The 20,678-nt window shown below is 30.3% G+C and overlaps 1 protein-coding gene across 9 annotated transcripts in view; it reads left to right on the top strand.

The window, feature by feature from the left end:
• Positions 1 to 20,678, top strand: part of LOC143244500 (armadillo-like helical domain-containing protein 3) — a 112,983-nt gene that overhangs the window by 25,422 nt on the left and 66,883 nt on the right. For all 9 annotated transcript variants that reach the window (XM_076489292.1, XM_076489300.1, XM_076489293.1 and 6 more), the window contains 5 exons: positions 1,448 to 1,528; positions 4,783 to 4,890; positions 14,552 to 14,644; positions 17,232 to 17,306; positions 17,908 to 17,994. In XM_076489292.1, the coding sequence (XP_076345407.1) occupies positions 1,448 to 1,528; positions 4,783 to 4,890; positions 14,552 to 14,644; positions 17,232 to 17,306; positions 17,908 to 17,994 (444 nt within the window). The remainder of the gene's footprint in view (positions 1 to 1,447; positions 1,529 to 4,782; positions 4,891 to 14,551; positions 14,645 to 17,231; positions 17,307 to 17,907; positions 17,995 to 20,678) is intronic.

Here is a 20,678-nt window from a genome sequence, read left to right as displayed (position 1 = left end):
AACAACATGTAAGAGTAACGTACAGCATGTAATGTAACATTTTGTATACGAATTGTCAAACCAACTTTAAAGTAATGCTAGACAGAATTATAACTATAATTAGGTCAGATTGAGTTGAAGTGGTAATGTATGAATGAATAGATTTAATGGAACTGTCCTTACACTTTTTGTTACCAGTGTAACAGACTAGTCTGAAAGAAGGAATATGAATAAATTATAGAAAAGTTAAAACAATTCTTTTTTTTTTCTTCTTCAAAGAAAAACATTACAACATGTATCTAATGAACACTAGATATGACTGAGAAAGGCATGGTTGTATTTTTATGATTTTCTAGCTAGAGTTTTAGATATTATGTGGTGCATTTATTTAATGTGGGAATTATCCTGTGTAACTTAGTGCCTGTATTGAAATCAGTTTCAACAAAACATGAAGGTTAAATACAAGTATAAAAGTATTTTTATATCAGATATTTATATTTTAAATTAAATTACATTTGTGTGAAAGCTTTAAGAGCAACAGATCTAATTTAAATTGAAAAATTCAGTCTAAATGGTGCTTGTGTAATAAAAAAAAATACAAGGTATTATAAGTATAGTTTTTACTACTTTGACTGTATGAGATTGTACAAACTTATTTTTTAAAATTAATGTATGGAGGTTTCCAATAACTTCTATTAATACAACAATCCAATATTTATATAATAATTGTTCAATAAGATGCAATATTGATACAATTAATTTATTCTGTTTAAATTATAAGAATGATTAATGTGAAGCCCAGTCTTTCATTTGATTTATCTCCTTACAGGCATACTAGTTTTGGGAATAACACATTATTGGTAACCCTGTACAAGAGTAAATCAAAAGAATAAAACTAGGTTTCTTATGGTGGTGGAGAATATGTGAATGATGTTTTGACTTGTATTTTATTCACAGTAACCTTAAAAACACTAAATATAATGCAGAATCAACCACTAAATGAAGTTTATCCTTATTCTTTTGATTTGCTCTTATTGGAGTTAGTAATGAGGGATGGAATTATCTGAAACTGGCATAACTGAGTGAAAAGTGATATATCAAATAATGTATTGGGTTTCTTAGTTAATTACTTAATTTTGTTAATCTTTAATTCTTGCACATTAAACAATAGCAGCATGCAGTGTAACATGAATGTTCTACAATAATTCTCATGTAAACAATAATTATTGTGTAAAAGGTTTTTCAACCTGTGTTGCTTTGTGTCACAAAAGAAATGATAATCATTATGTGATAGCAGATATGTCACTTAACTGTCATGAGTGTGATTGGAGTATTCAAACACATGTCATGGTAATCAAATAGTCATTCAAAAATGATAATTCTTGATTTTATTTGGTATTTTGATTTTTTCATTATATAACAGTTTCATGTTCTCCTTAGCTGTGATTAATAATGGTTGCTTTACTAGGATCCTGTTAACAGCTTGTTCTACCACAGCGTCTGTGCTTTGAAAGCTGATCATCAAATTCGCATAGTTAATGCACTTCAGGTGAGCTTCAGTTAGTGATATCTTAGGAAACCTTTATATATATTGTAAATTGGAAATAACATTTCTGTTAGTTGCAAATTCTTTTAGAACAGATTTTTCTGAGGAAAATGAACAAAATATGAACAGTTCTTTTCCAAAATTTTATGAATTTTTCTACTTTCACAAATATGAATGATCAATGCCAAAAAGAGTTGAAGAATTAGTGGTTTGTCTGTATACAGTACATGACATAATCTTATAAAATTTTGGGGATAGAAATAACAAACTCTTTGAATAAAAATAAATGAAAACTCAAAGGTCAGTATAATTTCTGAAAAGTGATATTATGCTTACGTAAATTTACAATAATGAATGTATGTGCATTCTTCAGCTGCTTACAAGCATACAACCCAGTAGATATTCTTGCACTAAAAGGTGCAGTTATGCTGAAGAGGTAGAAGTATAATTATTTTTTTCTATAGCTAACCCCAAAAAAAATTAGTGTTAGATAGAAGAAGTAACACTAACAATAAATGACAATGTGTTTGTTTTTCTGTGGTCTAAAATTAAAATAACTACCTTATTTACTCAGTTCTCAAGAAGCTAAATTTAACCGTTGTAGAAATATGCATTTTGTTGCATCTACTGCTACTGCTACATTACTTGCCTGTAAAACATAATTTTTTTTACCTAAAAAAGTGTAATTACTTTCAAACTAATGTACAACATCTATACTATATTGATGTCCTTTGTTTCTACATTAACACATTTTGAATTGAATTTTAAACCCTAAAACAAATGGGTATAGTGATTTGATCCACTTGTCAAATGAACTTTTTTTTTGTGTTTCAAAAAAACTATTGAGTGAAAGTCTTTGGAACTTTTAAATTTTTCACAGATTATCTAGATTTTGTAAAATAAAATATTTTCATACCTGTATTACTTGAATTCCCAGCTTTGAAAATTTGTAAAGATTTCTTTATGAAATATGCTTTAAGAAACTATTAAAAATGCTACATTTTGTAGATTTCAGGTAATGATTTTTAGGTCTTTCTATATTCTTGTAAAGCATTAAATATAGTTTTTATTTTGAAAAACTGTGAATTTTGGTTTTAATGCAAGAATATTGCATGCAGTTTTACTTGTGTACAAAAATAACTTTTTACAATACCAAAATCATAAAAAAAGCTAGGTTTTTTTATTGTTAATCACAAGGTTTCATTTGATGTAGTTAAGTTTTAAAGCTGTTTTATGTTATATATTTTTTCTTCCATTTCTTATTGGTGATTTTTTTTGCAAATAAAGTCAGTGTTCATCATGTCAAAGTAACTGCTAGAACAGGCACAAATTCTTCCACAAACATTCTTCTTCTAGTAGCATATCACCAAACTTAGCTTTCATCACTTCATTCTCGTCTTTGTGATACCTTATTGGTATCTACAGTTAACAGTAACAGTGGACAGAAGTACTGAAAGTGACCTGGCTTTGATTGCCTTCCCAACAGTCAAATATACAACCTTATGGAACTATGATTCTTGTGATTCTTTCATTCATGGCATGACCTTTTTTATTTTGTGACCTTTACCAGACTCTAACTGTATTTATATGATTGAATTATTAGCAAATGATATCATCAAAATTGTTGAGTTGTATTTCTGAGTCTGTATTTACTTATTGGTAGATTGCAAATATTTTGTTTTCTATCAGCGGTTTGAAATATACTGTTATGTGTAAAGCTGCATAATACTGCATGTATTAATAGAAAGAAAGAAAAACTAAAACTTTGGTAAGCTTACATAACTATTGAATGTAATATTAGACTGCTTGAAAAATACTCATTCTGTTTTCAATGTTAAGAAAGGTAGTATCAGGCCTCCCAGTTGACTTGTATGATGTCCAGATGTATTACAAAAGTAAGAATTCAAACTAATTCTATAGCTCTAGTCCTTATGTTGCACTTGAAGATGAGAACTAAGTATTATTATAGATTCTATGATGATTTTCATTTAAGTGGAATGTAACCAAACAGGAGAATTTTTGTAAAATATTTCTGAGCTCAAACATTGCTGTGTTTTTAAATGCATGCTAAAGTAGCTTCAGATTGTTCTTATGACATAATTCTGCAATTTTCTAAGATTTTGCATGAAAGTCTTAAAGTTGTCAGTATATTTGTTTCATTAATGTCCTTTGGGAGGGGGTGAACTTATTATTTAGTTTGTATGGTTGCAGCATTTATAGTATTGGGTTCTACTAAACTGAGTCAGAACTTGAGTTTCTTTTGTGAATCTGTTTATGAAAAATAACTATTCTGTTATAATCTACCTTTATATATCACTATGTACCTCACTTTTCTGCAGGTATGTACTGCACCTTCATAAAATATTTACCATTTCAAGTTCCAATTTGGAGTACTCTAAGTATATTTAAGATCATATTATAAATTCAGTCTGATATGTTGCTTCTTGTAGGGTGGTGAAGGATCTTATTTGCTTTCTCATCGGAGAGCTATATTATATTGTGTTTAAATTTCTATGTAGAGGATTACTTTCAGATTGTCAGATAAGCAGAGATAATTTTGCATTCTACTGTTTACTTTCTTGTTGGTAAGTTACTGAAAGTTTATTGTGAACATAGTTTGGCAGTTTTCTGGAGAAATTTGCATTAACCTTTGGAGAAAGTAGTTTGTTTCTGACTTTAAAGTTGCCAAGAATCAGTGATGATATCCAGTCCTTGCTCACACATCTGTTCTGCTGTTGATTGTGTATGCTACAGTTAATTTAATTTTAATTGTCTCCTTACTTCACAGTTCACCACTATCCTGATCAACTACTCCTTCATTTCTTTATTTTCCTCAAACTTCAACATAGTCTTGTCTTTATTTCACATTTAACAAATTGCATGAAACAGTAGATCCACAGATCTGTAGTTTTTGAAGAGATCTGATATCTGGATGTTAGGTTTGGTCTTTAGAACACTGCATTATCATAGTAGCACTGTTAGAGAAACTTATTCCACATCACAAAGAAACATTAACAAAGAATTTCCTGTTTTTAATGTTGTAACTGTGTAAAATAATATCTAAAGTATTTTTAGATCATGTTTATATGATAACATTGTAATAAAATACATTTAGAACATTCTTAGATGCCTAAACAACTGCTAGAAATAAACATCAGCTTCTAACTGAAAAGATTCTAATTTAATGGGACAGTTTATAATGATAACTAATACTTGTCATCACTTCAATGATAAATTAATGTTTTACTTCTGTATAGACTCTTTGTGCATTGGCAAGAGGTGTTTATAAGAAAACTCATGGAGATTTTGGCTTTGATGTCATCAACCTCTTGGTGGGCTTTGATGTTGCAGAGTCCCAGATGCAGGTATTTATAATATTTACTTAAGTTCTGAATAGAACAAAACAGCCAATATGTAATCTTATATGAGTTATATTAAGTAGTATTTCAGTTAATACTTTGTATGTTGTAATTCATCTGGCCTGATTGGCTCTGATATTGAACAAAAACTCGTTAACATTGACCTACATCAAACGGAAAACACCTGTAGATGAAATGTGATAATACATTTCTTACTGGAAACCCATTAAGGATAAGGTAATTAAAATATCACATGTCTTATAAATACTAGCAAAAATGCCATCCTACTGGTGACTGTTTGTGCTAGTAATTACTAATCGTAGTATTCATACATTATTGAAGAAAATGTAAAAAAATAAACATTTTAAAAAAGAAAAGGATTTTTATGGGAAGTACTGCATGGTAAAAGTGTTGGATTACACTAATATTTTTGTGTTATTAAAAACTAAGTTGTTTTTTTAAGAACTACATTTTTATTATTATTTTTATAAATTACATTAATAAAGATGTAGTGTTTAATTCAAATGTAACTTTTAGATCTAAGTGCTCTCTACAAGATGAAGTGTATAGAAGCAACATTTCTGTCAAAGTGCTGTAAGCAGTGGTGAAGTATGAATGACTGATTATTTGCTGTGTTTTTGCAAGCTCTATAATCAGTGGTTCTCAACCTTTTCTGACTTGTGGCACGTTACGACAATCTGAAAATTTTCGTGGCACACCTGGAATGCCTTAACGATTTTTTTTTTAGGTACACGTTATACGGCAAGCATTAAAAGCCTTAGAATGAAAATCACAGCCAAAGCAAGTGATAATAATGTCATTGTGCATTACGTTTAGATACACAACACAGAAAAGTTAACCTAAAAACCCTTAGAACGAAAAACACGGCCAAAGCAAGCGATATTAATGTCATCTTCACATTGACAATACTATTGCTTGCTTTGGCCATGAGTGTCATTCTAAGGCTTTTTAACGATTTTGTGGTATAGCAGAAAAATCAAAACTTTTTAATTTTACACATGTTTTCAATGTGACGCTTGTGCCTGCTTTTGAGAGCAAATCAAATTGAAGCGAGGCTCTAATGCAGACAAACAAGCTCGCATTTCGTCATTGACTGTAAGAATCCCCTCTCTCTTTCTGGCTTTAATTTCAGTCAATGCTAAAATCCAATTTTGCAAAACCACAAAGATTCAAATGAAAGCAGAACTTCAACTGCTTTTAAACTATTGCAGGATATGAATTTTTAATGGAAATCCAAAACTCATTCAAGCTCTTTTCAGGAAACAATGACTGATAAAATTTGTTGTTTCGTAAATCAATGAGCTGTTCTTTCTCCTCAGTTGTAAGATTTGTTGTTTCGAATGGATAGGTCACTCAGTTATATTCGTCGACTGCAAGTGACGGGAAGTAATGTTTTAGTGCGGACTGTAGGTCGCTTAATGTGTTGAAAATTTGAGGGACAATTTTCTTCTTTGACGGACATTCGTTAACAGAAGGAAAACAATCAAGAACTCCCTTCGAGATCTTATTCTTCCACAGCGTCACCATTTCATCGAAGGCCTTCAGTTTGGTCATTGCAGTAATAATGTTTTCAGATGGTCCTTGGAGACTTAAGTTCAGAAAATTTAATTTGTTAAACAAGTCGGAAGAAATTGAACCTTCAACTACCAGATCTCATCATGAAAAGAAAATTCAAAACCTGCTTCCTCAACCTCTAAGAAAGAAATCACTTCAGTTTATAGTTGGAAAACATGCTTTAACACCTTTCCTTTCGAAAGCCATCGAACTTCAGTGTGATACAGTAGCTTTTTTGTAGTCTGAATCCATCGCCTAACAGAGAAGAGAGAAAAGTCGAGATTGAAGTGGCCGAGACTTGACAAAATTCACCACTTGAATAACTTAATTAATAAGACTGCAAATCTTTCAGCAAAAATTTAGAGGCGAGCGCCTCTCTGTGAATCATGCAGTGAACAATCCTAATGTTTGAATTTTGTTGGTGCCCCAGAGTGACGAATCCCTTCTTTTTTCCTTGCGTTGAAGGACAGCCATCAGTGCAAACGCTGACACAGTTATTTCAATGTAATTTGAAGAGCAAAATATTTTCATTCACCAACTCGAAAATTTCTTGGCCTTTTGCTGTACTTTTTAAATCCTTGCAAAATAAGTATTCATTTACGATTTTTCAATTTTTTATGAATCGAACAAAAGCCAGAACTTGAGCTTTTCCACTAACATCAGTAGATTCATCAACTTGAAGAGACCATAGCAGAGACAATTCATCTTCAGGCGCTTCGGAAGTGTTTGCAAACTTGATCCTTCAAATCTGACTACAAGTCAAATCCTGAGCGAAATTATGTCATTGGACAATGGAACTTGCTTAACCTATTTGGTGGCATCTGTTCCAAGCATAGTTTCAATGATGATTGCTAACACTGGCGCAATGACTGATTCAGCCTCTGTATATGCTTTCTTGCATTTTGCCAACAATTGAGCAACCTTACAACTTGCAATCAATCCTTTTTCAGGCAGCTTTGTGTAGTTCACAAGCTTCCTTGATTGTTCATGTTGTTGAGCCACAAGATTCTCGAAGTATTCTTTTGGTTTATCCTTCGCAGCTGAATGTTTTGTTTGTAAGTGTCTCTTCAGTTTGCTAGGAACAAGTGTCTCGTTCGATAAAGCTGAATTGCAGAGCAGGCAAAATGGTAATTGAGAATGTTCCGATACCAAAGCGATAGAACCGTTTTTGCACTTGCTTTTGATTCAATATATTCTCCTTTGCAGCACCAGATTTACTTAAATATTTTTTCATGGATAAATGATAAAGCTAATTCATACACGATAAACACAAAGTTCTGCAATTGATATAAAATTCCTACCTACGGCATAGTAGCTGTAGCTTACCGCAGAATGAGAACGTGTTCCAGAAAGCAGTTTGATTGATTGATGTATCATTTACGATGTACGAAGCACTTGTTGTGCCACAATTAAACTAACAGTCAAACCATTGCAGTTGAGAATGAAATTTAAGTATGAACTTCTCAGTGCTCAAGGTCAATGAAAACCATCAAATGTTTTGGAAGGTTTCAAAAACACTGCGGCACACTTGCCAATCTCTCGCGGCATACAGGTTGAAAATCACTGCTCTATAATACATGAGTTCAGATAGCATACTGTAGAGATCATATGGCCAAAGCTACACTTTGAACATGTAAATTTAAATATGATGTAAGATCAATGCATTACAGGTATCCTGTCTTTATTTTAAAATAATTACTTAGAAAAAAAACAATTCTAAAATTAATATTGGAGTAAGTTTTATTATTCAAAATGGATTTAATTTTTTTCCTTAATTATATGGAATGATTACCAGTAAATGGTAAAATACAATAAACTATTCCTTTGTTTTCAATTTGTGTACAAAGGTTTCAAATAATTTTAGTAACACCCTTAATTAATTGTACAGGAAAACTTTTTTTTCTAATTATTCTATAGATTTAAGGGAAAAACTAGATCCATTGTGAATAATGAAGTATTCTTTAATATTGAGCTCAGAATTGTCTTTAAACCATTTAAAACAGGATACCTTTTCCATCATATTTAAATTTCATGTCAAAAGTATGTCACGTATGAAATGCTAATCAAATAGCTTCACCTTAGCTCCTGAAATAAAGATATAATCAAACCCTCACTTACAGATCTTGTAAAAGTCAGTTATTGTTGTGAGGAGAGAACTTTTATTTAAAATTGTGTTCTGTGATAAAGAAATGGTTGTTGCACATACTGTAGTTATTTTTATAATTCTCTGAATCTTGAATATCCAAAATGTGAAATTTGTTTATGGATTTGTGTTTGTGGTGCCATTCAGTAAGTTGCTGTACAATATATTTAATATTTTGATCTCATACACAGGTAGGTAGGTAGGTAGATAGACCCATGCAGACAGACAGAGGCTACATTCCTTATAGTAAAGTTACCAGTGCTAATGTCTTATAATATCACCCCTATTATAAATATTGCTAATGTTAACTGTTATATAACATAGCCCCCTTAAAAAGAGCCATTTATCTTGCATAGGACTGCTAATTGGTTTTGCTTTCATTTCACTGGAACAGTTTTATTTAAAACACTTGACAAATTCAACAAGAATGTAAATATTAACAACAGCCTAAACAGGAGCTTGTTGTTCATCTCAGTGTTTACCTCCTGGCTGACATCATAATCATCACATGTCAACAACAACACATGCTTCACCTTCAACAGCTAAATAACTTCTTCCCAGCTCTTCCATTCAGCTTGAGACAGTCCCCACCACATTTTCATGCACTTCAAACTATGCTTTACTGAATGTACTAAGCCCAATGTTTTATTCAAACTTGTGTGACCTTTACAATTTCTTGTGGTTTGACCTCCAAAGATATTTTTGAAGCTTGAAAAATATTAAAGCTAAATTCTTGTCATGAATTTTGGATTGTCATATAATATTACACTTATTACAAATGTTAGCAGGTTTAATGTGATAAAATATTGTATCTACTAAGTTGTATAAAACATCTTTTTGAACAAGAATAAACACTAAGGATTTTATATTTAGGTTTTTAAATTTTGTATCACTAGAAAATGTAAACAGTTTTCCGTGTATTAAGGTCAGCAAATGTTTTGAGAGATTCTGAAAATTCTAATTTTAATAGTTCAATTTTATTTCTTTTACTAATTTTTTAGATATCAGGCCATTCTTTGCTTTATTTTTTATTGTGTGTGTCTGTATATTATATTATATTATACAATATATTAAACTTTCAAATTAGCTAGAAAAACATTTTTTTAATTTCATTTATTTTCAATGATGTTAACTGTCATATTTAGAATTTTGAATTAACAGAAAATAGAGTAGGTTCATTGCTTTCATAAAATAAAACTAATCATAGGAGCAGGCTGTATTATTGTGGTATTTTTCAAACATGAAAGTATTTTGTGGATTAATAAAAACAACATTGAATGTATAAAGTGAAAGTCTCGCATATATTGTTTAGAACTTTGAAATCGCTTAATTTACTGGTAGTGGAGACTTTATGTGAACATGGAATACTCTTTTTTGTTATCTATATTAAAGTTATAATGGATCATTTGAATTTATGAAATGGTACAATATACAAGTTTAAACCAAAACTTTGCATTTTTTTCTTTAAAAACTGATGATTTTCTTGCTATTCTGTACATTAACTATTTCAACAATTTCTCACAAAAAGGACTGGGTGTGGCCTAGTTATTAGTGTGTTGGAGTGTGAATTGAAAGGTTTGAGATTCAGTACATGACTCTGCCAAACACATTATTCAGCCTTAGCTGTACATATGTTATAAAATTGATGGTTGGTTTCCACTCTTAGATATAGAATCAGACTAAGCTCTTTTGGGGATGGGTTATTTTGGCTGGTTGCCTTCCCTGTTGTCAGTAGTTCAGATTTGGAGATGGCTATACTTGACCCCTAAGGATTCCTGAGTTGTATATTTAGCTTGTGTGCTTACAATTCTGTTCATGTTGAAAATTTCTATTCATTCACACAAATTTGACAAACTGGATTAAATAATTAAAATTTTAAAAATTGAAGATTTTTTGTTTTATTCGAAACTTGTTAAATGATAACAGAAAGAATGATTAAATCGTTGAATGTGTGAAAGGTATAAGAATAATTACACCCATTTTCAGAATGTGACAGGAAAGAAAAGAGTTTTCACCTGATTCAAGAATGGGTGATCTCAGCTTTCAAATAAGATTTACAAACATTGTATATCTAGAGCTTCCTTTATAAAAACAAAAACAGTGTATTAAATGTTCACCAAAAGTCATTGTTCCATATGCTGAAGTCTGACTTTATCTTATAGATTATTGAAAAAGTGTGTTTAAGGGTAAATGTTGATAATAAGTGCTTATTATGAACTGTCAATTATCAAACGCAGTTAGTTTTAAGAATTTACTGTTAAAATATAGTAAAAAAAAATGTTAAGTTAATGTCTCAGTAAAAATAATTATAGATTATTAAATGAGTGTTGAATATATTGTAGTTTTCTAAAATTGCATCTTAGTTCTATTTTGTATTACACCTTATGAAAATAAAAATAATGTTTAAGTCAAAATAACTTTGGAGACACTGTCTAATGGAGGAAGTTGTCATTTATGGCAAACGTTTTTTGTTGTTTTTTTTGTAAATGTAGCCTGCACACTATTAGCATGAAAGTTAATTATCTTTGAAAAAAATTGTTCAAGAAACTGAACTATGCACATCAAGTTATCCTGTCATTTTGATCCATTATCTACTCAGTAGTATTATTGTATAAAGGAGTAATGTTCTCATGGTTAAATGAGAATAAATTATGTAATCGCTTGTTATCACTAAGCTAAAATAAAATCATTATTCTAGTGTTATTAATGTTATCATTACACCTTGAAGTTAGCTTTCTTACAGAAATCTGTGTTTCTTTAAAAAGTGTAAGTGCAGGGTGAAATGGGAATTACCATCCAATTTCAGAAGAACATTAGATGACTGTAACATGTAAAATACACTTACAATCAGTGTCTCTTTGGAGCTATTTTATATTTTATGTATGAAAAGGAGTAAAAAGAAAAATCAATATACATAATACATTTTATTATACACATTCATAAAATGCACTGAATTTCAGTCATGGGGAAAAAATATCACAAACGAGCAATGAAAAACATTTGGTAAATGTACAATGATTTATAGATGGCAGTTCCTTTAAATAATGCAAACATAGACATAGGGATGATATGCCTGTACATTTTTTCACACATTATTTCGTTATTGTAGGTTTCTTAACATTCAGTTCCAAGAAATCAAGATTATGACCAATAATGATTAGTAATCTGTTGTAGCCAATTGTATGGTATAATATCAATATATGAGGCCATTCTGCAAATGCAGGGAAAAAACTGATATGATATCAACAACATATTACCACTGAATCATGAAAAATAAAATAAATTTTCACTTATCAACTGACTTTAATGAAATTGTTTAAAAGAGAGGGTAAACAAGTAATAAGTTTCAAAAATTAAGTGTAAGTTAGGAATGAATACACAAAATCATACAAAAATCATAACATAAGGAGCCAAATCTTTTTGAGAATAAGTTTCATGTGCAACTAAATGTTGAATTCCTGTAAGTTACATGACTTGAGGTTTGAATAAAAGCATTTAAACTGAATAGGACTATACAGTCTTGCAGTGTCTAATAACCATATGTTTGTAAGATTGACTCAGTACTTAGTGGCTTCATATGTATGGATTTTTTATATGGTTTTGTGTATTCGTTCCTACCTTATTTCTGTATCTTTTGACATTGCTATCCTTACATGATACTCAATTTTTGAAGAAAAAAAAAATCCATTACTTGCCTATGTGTCAGTTTGTGCTTTTCTGTAAAATGAAACATTGTCACAATTTAATTCGAATTAAATAATGCCATCATTTAGTATACAAATTAACATCAGACAATTTTTCAGTTAAATGAAAGCATTTAACTCGTATTGGAATTAGGATGAGAATATAGTTATTCATTATACAAATTGGTGTTAGACATGATTATCCATTGGTTAGAATGATCTGGAACATTTCATGTATTGACCTATGTTGATGATAAGTGAGAATTAATCCTGTTGTTTTTTCCAACTATCCAGAAGATACTACTTACTAACTGTTGTCCCTTAGCTCAGTATTTCCAAATAAAGGATGGTCATGCCCTAACCCTTGTGGTCTCTGATCTGGTCATTTAGACCACACATATTAGGAGCCATTGAAAATACCTATAATACTATATGCTTCATTTATCAAGTTAAATCATGCATTGGGCTCAGTTCAAGGGACAAAATTTTGTATGTTATCAGAAAACATTACAAAGCTTTCATAAACAAAATATGAATATTAAGTTTCAAGATTTTTTAAGTAATATTTTTCTCGTGCATTTTTCTCAAATTTCGACTATCCAATACACAAGGTAATTTTGCTTTTAAGGTTAAAAATACTTTTATGCATCAGAAAATTTTCAAATGTATTTTGTGAAATCTTTATAACCTCCAGATAATTATCAAACATTTATTTTAGGGGGGATTAGGAAATAGATATGAATTGTGGTTTTTTCATTCTAAAATGGCTATATATTGTAACACAAACTCAAATATTTAGTCTAAACAGCTTAAGCCTCATGGTATACATTTATATATATTTATTATTTTTATTTTGGTGACCTTTCAGGGATGTCCAACTACCATTAAAGAAGTTGTAATGGTGAGATGCATATACATCATGTTACTATATCCAAGAATATAAAACTGGCCTTTACAAAGTGACCTGTCTTTGCTGTGAACCAGCATTTTGTAAAATACAGTCTCATATCAATTATAATACATTTATACAAGTATTTATATTGTTACTATATACAAGTTCCTAAATCTTAGTCATTTTCCTTAAAACATAGAACAATAAATAAAGTAAAGAAAACAATTATCTCTTCTAGTTACAAATTCATACTTGTTTGCAGCTTACTGTAAATTGCTAAGCTTATCAAATTTTGCTCAGTGGGAATGTAAAGAAATTAATTTTATGTTTTGAAATAACAAAAAAAAAATCATAAATTACTCTTTGAATACCACAGAATTCCACTGCAATTTATCAAGCTTAGTAAGTAAAAAAAAAAATGATTTTTTTAAGATCACCAATATTTTCCCTTACTCTTTGAATGTAGCATGAAAATACTTTCCAGAGGCTAAAAGAAACTGCTAGGGACACATTCTGAGCTTCCAGTTGATTATTTAGATATTATTGGGCAAAGTAGCTGTACGTAAGCAAGTATTTTTCAAAATGGAATAGGTGACAATGGCCATGCTGTTTGATTCAATAAACATATTAACATTTTGGTAAATAAAAAAAGTAGGAAGTTTGTATATTCTAGCTTGTCAATATTGGTAATTTAAGTATCTAATTTGTATGAAACTATAGATTTTATAGTTGGACATCACAAACATCTTATTTGAACCTGTGCTGCTTTCAACATACCATGTTACACAAAAATCAATATTTATGTGGGTTTTTTAATATTTAATTTGAAGTTAAGAAATTAACTAATGTATGATACTAAAATTTGAATTATAATGTACAATTTGATACCAAATTATTGACATACATTCATAAGAGTAGTTCAATAAAGGTTTGTATATCAGCCTGCAAACACTATGACATATCCTTTGATCTACGACCATTGGAAAACCAGTATCCATAGTATTAACTAGAAGTAATTTAAATTTTTGCAATATTAAATTAAAGGAAAAACTTTAAAGATTTGTTATTGCATCAAAATATAATGTTTTAACAAGGCATATTTTTAATTCCTTTGCTCTGACACGTGTATTAAAAAAAAAAAGTATAGTTTTCAGTGTTGGTGGATTTGATTTTGTTATAAGAATTTTAACATGACCATGAAAGAGAAATATTCATATAAATCACACTAAAGGTTTCAAAAACTCGTAGTAAATACATAAGCTATAATTTTGATGTGCCTGAGCAATATTTTTTTGATATTGTATCATTATTTAAAAGTATAGGTGTGAAAGAATTAAAGTATTTCTAATTCTCTCTAATAATTCTTTGGTACAGGTGTTGATTGAATATTTAACCAAATTTCTGACAGGAGGGTATCCTGCTTGTCTGAAGTCTCTTGTTCTAAAATTTCTGTTGATTCTAGTCACAGTAAGTATTAAATGGGATTGTACCTCATGTTTGTTTAGTTCTGTTTTTCTAAGTAATATATTTCACTTCCTATTTACACATGTTGCTTTTTTTTTTAATTGATCTTGAAGTATACTATAGCACATGTATGAAACAGTATGAGTGATACAATTAGATGTTAGCATGAAGTTAGTGACAGGAATGAGATATACTTCACAATCCCCCGCTAGTTCAGTGGTAAGTCTACGGATTTACAATGCTAAAATCAATGGGTTTGATTCCACTCGGTGTGCTTAGCATATAGCCCAAGGTGGCTTTGCTATATGAAAACCCACACATACACTTCACAAATAAACATCATAAGTATATCTTTTACCCACATCAATTTCTTTATTTCTACTAAGTATAGTTTTCAATACTAGTGTAAATTGAAAATAACGGGAATGTGTAAAGTTCTCATTTGCTTTACTGCTCTGTGAATAACAAATTACAATAATGTCATGAGCAGAATATGTTTTCTTATAAATGACTATAACCACAAAATGTTTTAAAAATATGTAGTGATAATATCTTTCTTCGCTTTACAAATCTGTTGCTTACATACTTGAATGCTGAGTTGTTTTGTTGTTTTTTTTACAAGTTTCAGTAAGCTGTGGCTAATGAAAATTTTTATTTTTGCTGTTTGTGAATAACATTACTTTTATATGTGTTTTAATACTTTAAACACAATAAATCAGAACATCTTTATTTTAAGTGAAGATGACAAGTGCTCATCATAAGCATCATTAATCCAAAATCTTTTGTGATTATTTGATAAAGAAAATAACAGCACAAAGCTTTGGCAGAAGCACAGGTTTGTACTATGTATTTATGCCTTACTGCTGGAGAATATAAAAGTGTAACACATATTTAGGCTGGAATATGGGATTACAACAAGTATTTACTTAGTGCAGCAGAATTTTGGTTGCAGTATAGCTGTGTATCTTGTATTTAGACTACGGTGCAGGTGTATAGCATATATTTACTGCAGATTATTAACTTGTGCAACATTTGTGAAAGACTGTTTTTTTGTTTTTTTTTAGTTGTATACAACAACTTATTTATATAATAAAGTGTTCATATGTTAACTCTTTGACTACGGGTCTGGATGTGTTGCACCCATTATGTAAGCACCAAAGTAACTATAACATTAATTATACTATACTTTTTGATAATGTATACATATCTTCACAAAATTTTATAGATCATCAGTAAATGTCACAAGGCTTTCATGCACAAAACATCAGATTTTTAATTAAAAGATTTGGCTGTGAATGTTTTTGTTTCAGAATGTTGACTATGCAACATACAATGTTACAATGTAACATAAACTTGTTAAATTGTTTTTGGCATAATCTTTGTAACCTCCGAAGTAACTGTAAAATGTTTTGTTTTCTAAAAACCTTTATATTTTATCTGTTTTTTTCTTTACCTGATTTGATTGGCTTCATAACTACCATAAAAAAATGTGGAAAAAAATATTACTTTTTTTTTTTTTTTCATTCTTCAAATTGTAACAGGAATCCAAAACTTTTATTCTAAATAGCTTAAATCTTGTGAGAATATACATTTATTTATATTTTTAATTTTTTTGTTTTATTGACCTATGGACCATGTTTGGATAATAATTGTACCACACAAGTTGTAAATCAGGCAGCCCAATGTGCAGCTTGGGTTATCGTATCAGTTACAAAAACTGGCCTTTACAAAGTACAAATATCTATTCTTTTTGGGCTTCTTAGTAGCACGCTAGTGTTTTGTAAAATATGGTGACATTTAAGCATGATGGTTTTCATCAGTCTTTGCTGAATAAATTTACATTTGCTTTATTTGTAATTTTGTAGTAGAATCTACATTTGACACATCTTATAGAGCACTCCTTTTTGTTTATATTTTAGCCCCTGCAGTTTTTAATGATTTGTATCTAGGTCTTAATTAATGTTTTTGTATTATGATGTACTGATGGTTTGTTTGTTTTTTATCCTCACTGGTACACTAGAAATATATGTACACATGGCTTAGCACACATTCATGAATATTTTGGGTAAATTACGAGCTCTTAAGTTGTATAGCATAGGAGTTTTTCTTGCAGTTCAGTGTTAGTTTCTGTAATATAGCTGAAGTCTTGAATATTTCTTTTATCTGGCTATGTTGCGTATTAAATATCTATTCAGTTTAGTACGAAAAAAAACTTAAGACTTGGCTCTTTATTTAATACTGTTACATAAACATGAACTCTTCTTAAAATCTCATTTTAAGATAAGCTGGCACTGCCAGTAAAATTCAACAATAGCTTATCATGGAAGATTCAACAGGATTTGGGTTTGTTTTAATTTGTTAGATCAAACCTGATCTACTAGTAAACATTGTCTTGAGACTTGATTATAAACCAGTTTATCCTTGCAAGATGAAATTTATTCATGTACAAAATACTTCTTTTAAACCCAAACCCTTGAAGTTGTTTAATAATAGACATGTTTCACAGGTTGTTATTAATAAACCAGAGTTGTATTGTAAATGGTGTATGACTTACATTTAGATTAATTGTAAATTTGTCTTTTTTACTTAGGCAACTGAGAATGTTAGTCAAAATACTCTTCTCGAGTACCTCATGATGAATAGTGTCTTTGAAGCCATAATACAAGTAAGAATAGTTCTAGTTTTGTTTTAACTCTTACTTTGGGTATGAACATAGAACTGTGCTATTAGTGATAGTTTATGTTACTCGTCTTTTCAAAACTAATTTTGAGCTGCTGAATTAATTTTTGCTTACAGCTAAAACATTATAATTGTTGTGTAGAGCCCAAATACCTTTCTTTTCTTACAACCCAATGATGATAATTGTTTTGTTTTTACATACAGTGCAAATATCATAATATCACTTTGCTCACAGTCCAGATTCAAATAATGTTTTTCTTATATCCTACACATCCAGACATTATATTTTTTGTTTTGCTTAAATCACAGTTTTCATACTTTGTTTGCTTATAATAGCCCAGAGAACATTTGTTTTTTATATAATATAAACCACATAAATTTCTGTTTTGCATAAATTGGAGACATCATAATTTTTTGTTTTCTTAGATGTCTAACATCATATTACATCTTAACACTTTCAGTTGACTGGTGCTGTCAGTTGTGACTTTTGTATGTAGGGTTTTAGAGTGTTCTTTTTTTCCATTGTGATATACCATTTTTCATTATTACTCCTAATGTGTTTACTTTCCCCAAATTTTTGTTTTCAGCTCTTGACTGACCCTCAAACCAGACTTGTTCATGGTTATGATGCCATTCTTCTCCTAACCATATTAGTTAACTACAGAAAGTATGAGGTTAGAATCATACTGAAATATATTTTGGAACATCAATTTTTTACATTTCATTTATTACTTTTTTTGTATCATATAGTGAGCTTTTAAATTTTTTAGGTTCAGAACTATAAAAGAAAACTTGTTTGCAGTGTAAGTTATATTTACTAAATATTTTGCACTATCTTATGATTACACATGAATGTGCAGCATGATTAACTTGTTTGTTAGTATATTGTATAATTTGTATCTGTATCAGTATGTCATATCTTAAGTATAAAATTTTATTAACTTGAAATTAATTTTTGCTGAATTAGCTACTAACACAAATTTTTATCATACTTAAGATTTACTTGATTATTTTATTTAAAGTCCAAACTAATAACATTGTTTCTTCATATAAACAGTGGTCTAACAATGATTTTATCTTGCGTAGTAACTTAATTTTGGGGATTTGCCAATGAGACATTATAGGAAATCCTATTATTTGAGGTATTTTGCATAGAAAAGAAAGGGTTAAAAAAATGTTGTGTATATGAACTACTAAACATTTTGCAAGAAAATTCAGTCTTTTATTTTAAATTATTTACTGAAACTTTTGAGACTTAGTAAAGGTGATTGAAAGCTTTTCAAATTCATCTTTTGTCTAACTCTAGTTACTTTCTAGAAATTTTCTTATTCAGTACCAGAATTTGTTAACAGGACTAGATTACTAGCAGCCAAAAACACGCATGGAATGGCATTTATACGTTGCAGAAGAAACCTATAACAGCAGTGCAAAACCGTTAAAGTTAAATAAACAATCCCTGAAAATAGGAGTCAGTATTTTGTCTTATGCCTCTGTTATAAGCTTCCTAATTTTGAATTCAGTTTCTGACATGTGTCTTTTTGTGGCAATTTGGCAGTTAATTCTCTCTCACTACAGGATTGGTTCCAGATACCAATATCATAACTATTTTGTGCTTGTTATGGTTTTCATACAATAATTTTAATACAATATGCATATCTTTGCAAAAAAGTTCGGTATTGGTAAACACTACAATGCTTGTGAACACACAATATCCAAGGTTTAATTTGGTTTTAAGATTTTTTAAGTAATGATTTGCTCATGCATTGTTTTTTCTGAATGTTTACTGTCCAACATGCAAAGTAATTTTGATTTTAATATTATAAATACTTTTAAGTATTTAAGTATTAGACAATTATCAAATTTCACATTTTTATAACCTTCCAATAACATCCAGATAACTGTCAAACTTTTTTTTAGAAAAACTGTATTTCATCTGTTATTTTCACTATTGTGTAGTAGTATAGGTGTTTCTTGTTTTTCAATAACCATGTAGCCACTTAAAAATGAGGAAATAGATATAAATTACACCTGTTTTCTTTCTAGAATGACTATAAATTATCACAAGAAACCAATGACGTTTAGTCTAATTATATATGCACTAATTGAAAAGATCCCAGGGTACAAGTTATAATGTGGGATTATAAAATGCACCTTAGGTTTTGGAGGTGACCGTGGAAGTATGACCCACATTGTAGTGAGGATACACTATCTATCAGTGTTAACCTACATTCACCAGTTTCACACGAGAAATAAAAGAGTAGCAATAGATATAGAAATGAGGAAAGCAAGATGTTGGTTCTCAAGCCCATAATGTTCCACATCTTCATCACCCTTCACTATCTGCAGAGAGTGGTGGGAAGGTGACTGCTCTCCAAAATAAAGAAAGAAAAAATTAATTGAAAAATAACAATAAGACAAATAAGGTACTGAAATTTGGGGGTGAAGTTGAAAACTTACTTCCTAAAGAAAGGCACTAATTGACAGCACAGGAAATGAACTATACCAGCATGAAGCATACCATCTAGCTATAATACATTGAGTATGCTTTTGTGTGTGTGTGTGTGTGTGTGTGTGTATAGACACACACACATTCTGCTGACCAAAATCTTAAGGCCAATGAACATAAAGAATAAATATGCATTTTGCTTTATTAGACTCAACCATTTATTTGAGTAGAGCTCTGAAAGATGAAAATAAGAAAAGGGAAAATAAAAATAAGAAAATGTTTTTTAGCATTTAATAGGGAAAATGTGAACACTATGAAATTAGCCTAACTACTAGCTAGTCAAAAGTTTAAGACCATACTGAAACAAAGCGTTAATCGGTAAACACAACAAAATTTAGTCATTTGTGTTCAAGCATTAGCGTTGTTGACTTCTTCTGTGTCACATTGGGTAAAAACATGGCAAAGGCTAAAAAGTTGAGAGTTTGAACGTGGCAGAATTGTCGAGCTGCAAAAGCAAGGTCTCTCTCAATGTGCCATTGCTGGTGAGATTGGGCGTAGTCAAACTGCTGTTGCAAATTTTTTAAAAGATCCTGAGGGATGCGAAACGAGAATTTCAAGACACCAAGACAATTTTGCTGGTGTTGAGCAGGAGGATTCGACGGGTTGTCCGGCAAGACACCAGCCGATCGTTGAATCAGATTAAGGCCCTTACGGATGCAGAATGCAGCTCGAGAACAATAATACAGCATCTACGAGAGAAAGACTTTAAAAACCGTAAATGTCTTTAAAGGCCACACCTCCTTCCACACCACGAAACAGCTCAGTTAAACTTTGCTGAGAAGTGCCAAACATGGAACGTAGAAAAGTGGAAGAAGGTTTTGTTCTCTGATAAGAAAAAATTTAACCTGGATG

This window comes from Tachypleus tridentatus, chromosome 2, assembly GCF_004210375.1.
Source record: "Tachypleus tridentatus isolate NWPU-2018 chromosome 2, ASM421037v1, whole genome shotgun sequence".
Taxonomy (NCBI): Eukaryota; Metazoa; Arthropoda; class Merostomata; order Xiphosura; family Limulidae; genus Tachypleus; species Tachypleus tridentatus.
This window is presented reverse-complemented; position numbering and strand designations above follow the sequence as displayed.